Raw genomic sequence first — 12,500 nt, 5'->3', positions numbered from 1 at the left:
AAACACACAAAAACACACAACACACAAAAACACACAAGAGGTGAGTGTGTATTTTAGAGTGTGACATGGTCCGTGTGCCGTTTGTTCTACGGACACGTTCTCGAGGTGGACGTCGGTTTTCCCCGAGTCTCGAACACAAGAGGATCTGATCTCATGACGTGATGTTATAAACTCAGCTCAAAACACTGCTCAGTGTGTGAGCCGGGCAGCCACAAGAGCAGCCGCCCCCTCTGTGATCGGGATGTTCTCTGACTCTTTAAGAACTGAGTTTGGCTCCTCTGACCTGAGTTTAGTTTAAATAAGTTTAACTGTTACCAGAAGGAGACGAAGACGACGAGTTTGACGCAGAGGAACTTCCCCACGGGCCTGATGGGCGTGAGCTCCTCCTTCAGAGCTCGATACAGCAGCACCAGGCAGTACATGGCAAACTGAAACCACACAAATGACCCTGACGTTAAAGCCACCGTCTGAGTCACGTCTGACGCTTCAGTATCGAGACGAAACTAAAGAACAATAAAACGTCAGAGCAGTAAACGTGCGACAGTGAGAGCAGATCTGAGGTACCAGCTGGGAGATGTTGTTGATGATGACCAGGTAGGACCAGGCGTTTCTGAAGCTGAAGTTTGCCTCGTCGTAAACTCCACACAGCTGACAGATCCTACAAGAGAACCAGCTCAGAACCCGTCTGTCCCAGGACCAGACCGGGACCAGACCGGGACCAGACCGGGACCAGACCGGGACCAGACCGGGACCAGACCGGGACAGAAGCTGCATGTTTTCAACACGTTCATTAAATATTTAGATGGATGTGACTCACAGAGCGATCACCGTGGTGACGGGTCGGACCACCGTGTACTGAAGCACGCCCAGTTTACACCGGAACAGCAGCACCCTGGGAACAACAACAGGCAGAAGAGACGAGAAGGTCTGAGGAGGTCTGAGGAGGTCTGAGGAGGTCTGAGGAGGTCTGAGAAGGTCTGAGGAGGTCTGAGGAGGTCTGAGGAGGTCTGAGGAGGTCTGAGGAGGTCTGAGGAGGTCTGAGGAGGTCTGAGAAGGTCTGAGGAGGTCTGAGGAGGTCTGAGGAGTCTGAGGAGGTCTGAGGAGGTCTGAGGAGGTCTGAGGAGGTCTGAGAAGGTCTGAGGAGGTCTGAGGAGGTCTGAGAAAGTCTGAGAAGGTCTGAGGAGGTCTGAGGAAGGTCTGAGGAGGTCTGAGGAGGTCTGAGGAGGTCTGAGGAAGGTCTGAGGAGGTCTGAGGTCTGAGGTCTGAGGAGGTCTGAGGAGGTCTGAGGAGGTCTGAGAAGGTCTGAGAAGGTCTGAGGAGGTCTGAGGAGGTCTGAGGAGGTCTGAGAAGGTCTGAGGAGGTCTGAGGAGGTCTGAGAAGGTCTGAGGAGGTCTGAGAAGGTCTGAGGAGGTCTGAGGAGGTCTGAGGAGGTCTGAGGAGGTCTGAGGAGGTCTGAGGAGGTCTGAGAAGGTCTGAGGAGGTCTGAGGAGGTCTGAGGTCTGAGGAGGTCTGAGGAGGTCTGAGAAGGTCTGAGGAGGTCTGAGGAGGTCTGAGGAGGTCTGAGGAGGTCTGAGGAGGTCTGAGGTCTGAGGGTCTGAGGGTCTGAGGAGGTCTGAGAGGTCTGAGGAGGTCTGAGGAGGTCTGAGAAGGTCTGAGGAGGTCTGAGGGTCTGAGGAGGTCTGAGGAGGTCTGAGGAGGTCTGAGAGGTCTGAGGTCTGAGGAGGTCTGAGGAGGTCTGAGGAGGTCTGAGGAGGTCTGAGGAGGGTCTGAGGAGGTCTGAGGAGGTCTGAGGGTCTGAGCTGAGGAGGTCTGAGGAGGTCTGAGGAGGTCTGAGGAGGTCTGAGGAGGTCTGAGGAGGTCTGAGAAGGTCTGAGAGGTCTGAGGAGGTCTGAGTCTGAGATATGAGTGTGCACTATTTGACCAGCAGAGTCCAAATTAAGGCCCAGGAGCCAAATGTGGCCTTCAGACAAATGTTGATTGGCCCTCAGATCTCCTGCTGAACTCGGCCAAATGATTATTCTGGATTTCAGGCGACAGAAGCAGAACTTTTACTACAAACTGAGTAGTAAAAACATTTGTATCTGATTGTGTTTCAGATCTAAAATGAAATGTTCTAAACCAGGGGTGTCAAACATACGGCCCGGGGGCCAGATACGGCCCTCCAAGACCTTTAATCTGGCCCTCGTCTGATTTTTCACTAAAATATATTATTTTAATTATATTTTCTATTAAAATCTTGTTAATTTTCTGTGTCTGTGGGCAGAGTTTAGGTGTTAATCCCACTTTAACAGGTGGATAGTGTTAGGTTTACGATTGGGGCTGGTCTTTGGGTTGGGGTTGGGTTTGGAGTTGGGTTTAGGGTTGGGGTTCTGGTCGGGGTTCCAATCGGTCTTACTCTCACATGGGCCAGGGGGCGCAGCAGCAGAGGGTTTGGGTTGGGTTTAGGGTCAGGTTTGGGGTTGGGGTTCAGGTTGGGTTTGGGGTTCAGGTTTAGGGTTGGGGTTGGGGTTCTGGTCGGGGTTCTGGTTGGGGTTCTGGTCGGGGTTTCGGTCGGGGTTCTGGTCGGGGTTCTGGTTGGGGTTCTGGTCGGGGTTTCGGTCGGGTTCTGGTCGGGGTTCTGGTCGGGGTTCTGGTCGGTCTTACTCGCCCATGGACCAAGGGGCGCAGCAGCAGAGGGTTTAGGGTCAGGTTTAGGGTTGGAGTCAGGTTTAGGTCGGGGTCAGGGTCAGGTTTAGGGTCGGGGTCAGGGTCAGGTTTAGGGTTGGGGTTCAGGTTGGGTTTGGGGTTCAGGTTTAGGGTCAGGTTTAGGGTTGGGGTTCGGGTTGGGTTGGGGTTGAGGTCAGGTTTAGGGTTGGGGTTCTGGTCGGGGTTCCAATCGGTCTTACTCTCACATGGACCAAGGGGCGCAGCAGCAGAGGGTTTGGGTTGGTTTTAGGGTCAGGGTCAGGTTTTAGGGTTGGCGTTCCGGTCGGGGTTCTGGTCGGGGTTCTGGTTGGGGTTCAAGTTGGGTTTGGGGTTCCGGTCGGTCTTACTCGCCCATGGGCCAGGGGGCGCAGCAGCAGAGGGTTTGGGTTGGGTTTAGGGTCAGGTTTGGGTTGGAGTCAGGGTTTAGGGTTGGGGTTGGGGGGTTCGGTCGGGGTTCTGGTCGGTCTTACTTGCCCATGGGCCAGGGGGCGCAGCAGCAGAGGGTTTGGGTTGGGTTTAGGGTCGGGGTCAGGGTCAGGTTTAGGGTCGGGGTTCTGGTTGGGGTTCTGGTTGGGGTTCGGGTTTGGGTTTGGGGTTGGGGTTCTGGTCGGGTTCCGGTCGGGGTTCCGGTCGGTCTTACTCGCCCATGGGCCAGGGGGCGCAGCAGCAGAGGGGGGGCAGGTGGGGCTGCTGCTGTTGAACCTCCAGCATCATGGCGAGGTTCGGGTGCTGGTGACTCAGGAAGTTGAGCAGGAAAATCAGGAAGTTGTAGATGACGTAGGCCTCGTAGCACTCGCGGCAGGTGTCCACGTAGATCGCCAGGCTCGGGTACCTCAGGGCCAACCACTGAGAACAGGACAGGAAGAGCTCCACTGTGTTTTTAAACTCCACAAACCTTCACTACACTGCAAAAACTAAAACCTAGACAAGTTAAGAAAGTTTTTGTCGGGATTTGAGTAAATTTCACTTGTCGAGTAAAATGATCTGCCAGTGGAACAAGACTTTTTGTACTTAAAATATGAATCCAGTCCAGTCCAACTTTATTTGTGACGCACATTTTACCAAAACAAAATCTCCATAGTGCTGCACAAAAAAACAGATAATGATTCGTTTTTTCAGTTTTGGATTTTGGGTTTAAATGAAAAATGGAAAAAACAGACGGAACCAGGACTAAAACAGGACTAAACCAGGACTAAACCAGGTCAAACCAGTAACTCCAGTCTTGTCCTGTCTCAGTCCTAATCTGGTCCCGGTTTCAGTCCCGGTCTCAGTCCCGGTCTTGTCCTGGTTCAGTCCTGTTTTAGTCCTTGGTTTAGTCCTGGTTTAGTTCTGGTTTAGTCCTGTTTTCCTGTTTAGTCCTTTTGGTTTAGTCCTGTTCTCTGGTTTAGTCCTGGTTTAGTCCTGGTTTTATTTTTAGTCCTGGTTTAGTCCTGGTTTAGTCCTGGTTTTGTCCTGGTTTAGTCCTGGTTTAGTCCTGGTTTAGTCCTGGTTTAGTCCTAGTCCTGGTTTAGACCTGGTTTAGTCCTGGTTTAGTCCTGGTTTAGTCCTGGTTTAGTCCTGGTTTAGTCCTGGTTTAGTCCTGGTTTAGTCCTGGTTTAGTCCTGGTTTAGTCCTGGTTTAGGTCCTGGTTTAGTTCCTGGTTTAGTCCTGGTTTAGTCCTGGTTTAGTCCTGGTTTAGTCCTGGTTTAGTCCTGGTTTAGTCCTGGTTTAGTCCTGGTTTAGTCCTGGTTTAGTCCGTTATCCATTTTTTCCATTTTTCATTTAAACACAAAATCAAAAACTGAAAATACAAATCTTAATCTGTTTTTTGTTTTTTCAGTTTGGTTTTGGAGACTTTCTCGTGCTCCTGCCTCCGTCTGTTTCACCTCGTGATGTCATCCAGTGGTGATCGTGTTCCTCCGTGTTTTTATAATCGAGTTATTAAATCACAAAGTCTGAAAGTGAAACTCAGATGAAGTTCTGGTCTCTAAACGCCGCTGATCTCGTTACACGACACGGTTTTTATCTCTGAGCGTAACTCACACTGTCCAGGCTGTAGATCGGAACCATCCACAGAATCCTGAAAAAACACAAAAAAACACAAAAAAACACACAAAAAAACACACAAAAAACACAAAAACACACAAGAAAACAGATTAAAACATAAACTCAGAACTGAAATTCACCTTAAACTTTATAAAAAAAATTTTTTTTTTTTTAATGATCTCCTGTGATTTTACACATTAAATGGTAAAATTTTCTTTTCTGTTCCCACATGATTAAACCAGGACTAAACCAGGACTAAACCAGGTCTAAACCAGGACTAAACCAGGACTAAACCAGGTCTAAACCAGGACTAAACCAGGTCTAAACCAGGTCTAAACCAGGTCTAAACTAAACCAGGACTAAACCAGGACTAAACCAGGTCTAAACCAGGACTAAACCAGGACTAAACCAGGACTAAACTAAACCAGGTAAACTAAACTAAACCAGGAACCAGGAAACCAGGTCTAAACCAGGACTAAACCAGGTCTAAACCAGGACTAAACCAGGACTAAACCAAACCAGGTAAACCAGGACTAAACCAGGACTAAACCAGGTCTAAAACCAGGTCTAAACCAGGACTAAACCAGGTCTAAACCAGGAAAACCAGGAAACCAGGTCTAAACCAGGTCTAAACCAGGTCTAAACCAGGACTAAACCAGGTCTAAACCAGGACTAAACCAGGTCCAGGTAAACCAGGACTAAACCAGGTCTAAACCAGGTCTAAACCAGGACTAAACCAGGACTAAACCAGGTAAACCAGGTCTAAACCAGGACTAAACCAGGTCTAAACCAGGTCCAAACCAGGTCTAAACCAGGTAACCAGGACTGGGTGGTGGACCTGGTGGTGTGACCTGGTGGTGTGACCTGGTGGTGTGACCTGGTGGTGGTGACCTGGTGGTGTGACCTGGTGGTGTGACCTGGTGGTGTGACCTGGTGGTGGTGACCTGGTGGTCTACCTGGACCTGGTGGACTGGTGACCTGGTGGTGGTGACCTGGTGGTGGACTGGGTGGTGGACCTGGTGGTGTGACTGGTGGTACCTGGTGGAGGACCTGGTGGAGGACCTGGTGGTGTGACCTGGTGGACCTGGTGGTGTGACCTGGTGGTGTGACCTGGTGGTGTGACCTGGTGGACCTGGGGGGTGACCTGGTGGTGTGACCTGGTGGACCTGGTGGACCTGGTGGTGTGACCTGGTGGACCTGGTGGTGGTGGAGGACCTGGTGGTGTGACCTGGTGGTGTGACCTGGTGGTGGTGGAGGACCTGGTGGTGTGACCTGGTGGTGTGACCTGGTGGTGTGACCTGGTGGTGTGACCTGGTGGTGTGGTGGTGGTGGTGACCTGGTGGTGTGGTGGTGGTGACCTGGTGGTGGAGGACCTGGTGGTGTGACCTGGTGGTGTGAGGTGGGACCTGATGATGGGCTTCGGAAGCTCTGGTTGGGTGTAGTGGACCAGATGTTGCAGGATTCCCCACAGGGAGATGGGAATCGTGAGGAAGACGAAGACTCCAGCGATGAACCAGGCTTTACTGTGAGTCCCGACCTGAGAGAAGAACAAGGTCAGGAGCATCAGGAGCATCAGGAGCATCAGGAGCATCAGGAGCATCTGACCCTATCCTCTGCATCATCTGACCTCCTCTGACATCATCTGACCTCCTCTGCAACATCATCTGACCTCCTCTGCATCATCATCTGACCTCCTCTGCATCATCTGACCTCCTCTTCACATCATCTGACCTCCTCTGCATCATCTGACCTCCTCTGACCTCCTCTGCATCATCATCTGACCTCCTCTGCATCATCTGACCTCCTCTGCATCATCTGACCTCCTCTGCATCATCTGACCTCCTCTGCATCAGCATCTGACCTCCTCTGCATCATCATCTGACCTCCTCTGCATCATCTGACCTCCTCTGCATCATCATCATCTGACCTCCTCTGCATCATCTGACCTCCTCTGCATCATCTCTGACCTCTCTGCATCATCTCCTCTCTTCATCATCATCTGACCTCCTCTGCATCATCTCTGACCTCTCATCATCTCTGACCTCCTCTGATCCTCTCTCTCATCTGACCTCCTCTCATCATCATGATCATCTCTGACTCTCTCTCTTCTGACCTCCTCTGCATCATCTGCCTCATCATCTGACCTCCTCTGCATCATCTGACTCTCTCATGACCTCCTCTGCATCATCTGACCTCCTCTCTCTCTGACCTCCTCTGCATCATCTTCTGACCTCCTCTCTCCTCTCATCATCTGACCTCTCTCTGACCTCCTCTCATCTCTCTTCTCATCTGACCTCCTCTCATCCTGACCTTCCTTCTTCATCTCTGACCTTCTCTTCTTCATCCTCTGACCTTCTCCTCTTCATCCTCTGACCTTCTCTTCTTCATCCTCTGCTCCTCTGACCTTCTCTTCTTCATCCTCTGCTCCTCTGACCTTCATCCCCTGCCTCCTCTCTCCTTCTTCTATCACAGTAGTTCGGTTCAGGTTTATCTCTCAGTCCTGTTCTCTCGGTTTCTTCTCGTTCTCACCTTGTCCTTCTGAAGCTCCCAGATGCAGAGCGGGACCAGGGCGACCAGGAGGAGCACGTACAGGACCAGGACCAGGGGCCGGATCCACCTCCTCCACTGAGCGCAGGAGCAGGGCATGACGGCTTCAACACAGCTCCACCTGCAGGAACATCTGAGGAGGAACACAAGACGCTCAGGAACATCTGAGGAGAAACACAAGACGCTCAGGAACATCTGAGGAGGAACACAAGACGCTCAGGAACATCTGAGGAGGAAACACAAGACGCTCAGGAACATCTGAGGAGGAACACAAGACGCTCAGGAACATCTGAGGAGAAACACAAGAGAACACACTCAGGAACATCTGAGGAGAAACACAAGACGCTCAGGAACATCTGAGGAGAAACACAAGACGCTCAGGAACATCTGAGGAGAAACAAGACAAGACGACTCAGGAACACACATCAGGAACATCTGAGGAGGAACATCTTCAGGAACACAGGAACACTGTTTAGGACACTTTTATCACTTTTATCTGAGGATCATTTTCTAATGTTCCTCCTCAAAAACTGAACCAGGACTAAACCAGGACTAAACCAGGACTAAACCAGGTCTAAACAGGACTAAACCAGGACTAAACCAGGTCTAAACCAGGACTAAACCAGGTCTAAACCAAGACTAAACCAGAACTAAACCAGGACTAAACCAGGTCTAAACCAAGACTAAACCAGGACTAAACCAGGACTAAACCAGGTCTAAACCAGGAAACCAAGACTAAACCAAACCAGGACTAAACCAGACTAAACCAGGTCTAAACCAGACTAAACCAGGACTAAACCAGGACTAAACCAGGTCTAAACCAGGTTAAACCAGACTAAACCAGGACTAAACCAGGACTAAATCTTTTCCAGTTGAATTTATTCTTTGGTTGGATTTTCTGTTTGTTCTTTTACTTCAGGAGCGACAGGAAAAAAAAAAACAAAAAACGCGCGCACTGTTTTTAGTTTTATTATTTTTGCTTCTTCTTTATCAAATTTATTCAGTTTTTATTTTTTATTTTTGTCAATTCTGCCTCAAATCAAACCCGCACGTGTCGACGCTGAACTGATCCAAGCACAAAACCAAACCAACATCTCTCCACACGACGAAAACACCGAGGATTTGAACGAAGTGACGTGAGAAAAACGCAAGTATAAAGCTGAAAACGCGATGCACAGTGAAGCGGAAGCAGCATCAGCATCACGCACCTCGCTCTGGTTTCTGCCTCGCTCCGGTTTGGTTTCCAGGCAACGACGCATCCTCCGCGCGCCTTTACGCACGGAGCAGCATCACAACAACAACAGCGGCGGCGGAAACATCTCCCAGCGACGAGTTTAACGACGAAAACGAACAAAAAATACAAAAAATAAAACAAATCCGCGTTTCCCTGGCGATGCTGGCGGCTCCTGGCGGCTCCTGGCGGCTCCTGGCGGCTCCTGGCGGCTCCTGGGGGCTTCGGTCCGTGCGTCTCCGGAGCGGTTTTTCTCCTCCTCGCCGTGCGCCTTTTTACGCGCTCACGTCACTCGTCACGCGGGTTACGTAATTGGACGTGCTCCGGGGGGGATGAGGGGCGTGCGGGCTCAGACCTGATTGGCTCAGCTCGGGTTTCCTTTCATAAAAACGTGAATTCTCTCTGAACATGTCGACAAACGCACCGAGTCATTTCTCTGAACGCGCAGAGACACAGTTGTAGTTCCTCCACGTCACCACCAGGGGTCAGGCTCGGCCTGGAGATGCAGCTTAAAGAGCTCGTGTCACACTTTTTCTGATCTGTTCTCCTCACAGTTGTGTTTTGTTTTATTCACACATGATTAACTCACAAACTTAAAAAAATACTTTAAAAAAGTCCTGGTTTAGACCTGGTTTTAGTCCTGGTTTAGACCTGGTTTAGACCTGGTTTAGACCTGGTTTAGACCTGGTTTAGACCTGGTTTAGACCTGGTTTAGACCTGGTTTAGACCTGGTTTAGTCCTGGTTTAGACCTGGTTTAGACCTGGTTTAGTCCTGGTTTCCTGGTTTAGACCTGGTTTAGACCTGGTTTAGACCTGGTTTAGTCCTGGTTTAGACCTGGTTTAGATCCTGTTTAGACCTGGTTTAGTCCTGGTTTAGTCCTGGTTTAGTTTCCAGCAATGAGTGGAATTACTTTTTTTTTTTTAATTAAAATTAAAATAATGTCAAAACAGGAAAATCTCGTCGTTAATCCATTTATTTCAACAAAGTAACTGTAAACTGAAACAGTAACTGTAACTGAATACAGTTACTCATCATTTGTACTCTGATTACATTACTCCAGTACATGTAACTCCACAACACTGAATATACCCGTGAGTTGCGCATGCGCAGTCAGTCTGTGGAGCTGCGGAGGAGCGCGTGCGTCTTGTGTCCCTGTTACCATGACGACGGCGCAGTTCGGCCGCTGTTGACGGCGGAGACGGAGAAACTACGAAAACAGAGAAAAACATCGATTTTATCTTCCGTAAGTACATTTAAACTTCACACACGCGCGGGTTTCACTGTTCACTGGCCCCGTGAACATCTGAATCACATTTGAAGTGTTTGTTTTGATCGTAAATCCGGAGAAAAGTGAGTTTAACGTCGCGCTGGGAGCTCACGTCAACGTCCGGCGGAAATCGGTGCGTGCTGCGTGCGCTGTGATTTGTTGCCTGCTGCACGCGCACGGTTTTGCTTTATTTTTATTTTTATTTATTTATTTATTTATATTTTTTTGTTAGATTGTGGGAAAAAAGATCCATGTTTTTATTTTCCAACCGCTTTTGACATTTTTACTTACATTATATTATATTATATCACCAGTGTCGGGGAGTAACAGATTACAAGTACCGGAGTTAATGTAATCAGAGTACAAATTATGAGTAACTGTATTCAGTTACAGTTACTGTTTCAGTGAGTGGTAATTGGATTACAGTTACTTTTTTGAAATAAATGGATTACACAGAGGGATTTTCCCATTTTGGGCTAAACCAGGACTAAACCAGGATGTGTGTTTGTCATGTATTTGTCGTGTATTTGTTGTGTATTTGTCATGTGTTTCTTGTGTATTTGTTGTGTATTTGTCATGTGTTTGTTGTGTATTTTTTCGTGTATTTGTTGTGTATTTGTCATGTGTTTGTTGTGTATTTGTTGTGTATTTTTTTCGTGTATTTATTGTGTATTTGTCGTGTATTTATCGTGTACTTGTCGTGTACTTGTCGTGTATTTGTTGTGTATTTGTCGTGTATTTGTCGTGTATTTATTGTGTATTTATTGTGTATTTGTTGTGTATTTGTTGTGTGTTTCAGGTTGAAAATGGCCGATCCTCCTGAATCTTTCCTGCCAATGATCTTTAAAGGCAAAAGCAGAAACGTGAGCAGGTACACAACCCCTTACACACAACCCCGTACACACAGTCCCGTACACACAACCCCCGTACACACGACCCCGTACACACAACACAAACACACAACCCAGTACACACAACCCCGTACACGCAACCCCGTACACGCAACCCCATACACACAACCTCGTACACACAACCCCGTACACACAACCCCGTACACATAACCCCGTACACACAACCCAGTACACACAACCCCGTACACGCAACCCCTTACACACAAACTCCGTAACGCAACCCCGTACACGCAACCCCGTACAGACAAACCCGTACACACAACCCCGTACACACTACCACGTACACACAACCCCGTATATGCAACCACATACATGCAAGCCCATACACACAACCCCGTACACACAAGTCCGTACACACAACCCCCATACATGCAACCTCGTACATGCAACCCCGTACACACAAACCCGTACACGCAACCCCTTACACACAACCTCCGTAACGCAACCCCGTACACACAACCCCGTACACACTACCACGTACACACAACCCCGTATACGCAACCACGTACATGCAAGCCCATACACACAACCCCGTACACACAACCCCGAACACACAACCCCGTAAACACAAGTCCGTACACACAACCCCCATACATGCAACCTCGTACATGCAACCCCGTACACACAAACCCGTACACGCAACCCCTTACACACAACCTCCGTAACGCTACCCCGTACAGACAAACCCGTACACACAACCCCGTACACACTACCACGTACAAACAACCACGTACACGCAACCACGTACACACAAACCTGTACACACAAACCCCCATACACACAACCCCGTACACACAACCCCCGTACACACAACCCCCATACACACAACCCCTTACACACAGCCCCGTACACACAACCCTGTACACACAACCCCGTACACGCAACCCCCATACACACAACCCCTTACACACAACCCCTTACACACAACCCCTTACACACAACCCTGTACATACAACCCCGTACACGCAACCCCCATACACACAACCCCTTACACACAACCCCTTACACACAACCCTGTACACACAACACGTCACACTCTGAAGTAACAAATACACACAATAAACGATCATATGAAACCAAACCATAAAACTAAAAAAATATTCTAAATCTACAATATTGTAAACAAATATGAGTCATTTGTATAAATCGATGTAGTAATTATCTGTTGTGTTTTTGTGAAATGTTCCTCCTCTAACCTCTGTTTTATTTTTTTATTTTATTTTTTTTTTTTATTTAAACAGGTCAAAAGAGCCGACGGGTCAAAACCCTCACAAGGTTTTCTCCAGACCAGAAATCTCACGGTATTCACCAGCACAGTGTGGAGTGTGATCGGGGCCGGGGGCTTTTGTTCCATTCACACGTTTGAGTGACTCTGTTCCACCTCGTGATGTCATCAAGTGGTCGTGTCCAAGTTCTCAGCTCCTTTTCCCTTCAGTTGAGTCGAGATCGGCGGCTCCAGGACTGAACTGATCCAGGTGATTCTAGTGAAGGTGAAGCACTTCCCGTATCACCACATGATGACATCACGAGGTGGAACAGAGTGAGAGAAGAATTGGTGCTAAAGGTGCAGGTTTGTGCGTTAAACATGTGAATGAAGTAGTAGTAGTAGTAGTAGTAGTAGTAGTAGTAGTAGTAGTAGTAGTAGTAGTAGTAGTAGTAGTAGTAGTAGCAGTAGTAGTAGTAGTAGTAGTAGTAGTAGCAGTAGTAGTAGTAGTAGTAGTAGCAGTAGTAGTAGTAGTAGGAGTACTAGTAGTAAGTAGTAGTAGTAGTAGTAGTAGTAGTAGTAGTAGTCAGTAGCAGTAGTAGTAGTAGTAGTAGTAGCAGTAGTAGTAG

The 12,500-nt window shown here is 48.6% G+C and overlaps 2 protein-coding genes across 2 annotated transcripts in view; one reads left to right on the top strand and one right to left on the bottom strand.

Annotated features, from left to right (window-relative positions):
* Nucleotides 1–8,651, bottom strand: part of LOC110154645 (transmembrane protein 184C-like) — a 17,684-nt gene extending 9,033 nt beyond the window's left edge. The window contains exons 1-8 of the mRNA XM_055156786.1: nt 8,466–8,651; nt 7,240–7,390; nt 6,117–6,247; nt 4,708–4,744; nt 3,326–3,531; nt 818–892; nt 565–658; nt 316–503 (exon numbers count right to left, since the gene is read on the bottom strand). Of these exons, the coding sequence (XP_055012761.1) occupies nt 316–503; nt 565–658; nt 818–892; nt 3,326–3,531; nt 4,708–4,744; nt 6,117–6,247; nt 7,240–7,356 (848 nt within the window). The 5' untranslated portion in view covers nt 7,357–7,390; nt 8,466–8,651. The remainder of the gene's footprint in view (nt 1–315; nt 504–564; nt 659–817; nt 893–3,325; nt 3,532–4,707; nt 4,745–6,116; nt 6,248–7,239; nt 7,391–8,465) is intronic.
* ttc29 (tetratricopeptide repeat domain 29) overlaps nt 8,651–12,500 on the top strand; it is a 17,390-nt gene continuing 13,540 nt past the window's right edge. The window contains exons 1-3 of the mRNA XM_055156785.1: nt 8,651–8,715; nt 10,556–10,627; nt 11,909–11,968. Coding sequence (XP_055012760.1) covers nt 8,651–8,715; nt 10,556–10,627; nt 11,909–11,968 — 197 coding nt within the window. The remainder of the gene's footprint in view (nt 8,716–10,555; nt 10,628–11,908; nt 11,969–12,500) is intronic.

Source organism: Boleophthalmus pectinirostris, unplaced genomic scaffold (assembly GCF_026225935.1).
Source record: "Boleophthalmus pectinirostris isolate CB_2022bp ecotype Guang Dong unplaced genomic scaffold, ASM2622593v1 HiC_scaffold_20, whole genome shotgun sequence".
Lineage (NCBI taxonomy): Eukaryota > Metazoa > Chordata > Actinopteri > Gobiiformes > Gobiidae > Boleophthalmus > Boleophthalmus pectinirostris.
The sequence above is the reverse complement of the archived record's forward strand: the minus strand, read 5'-3'. Positions and strand labels throughout refer to the sequence as shown.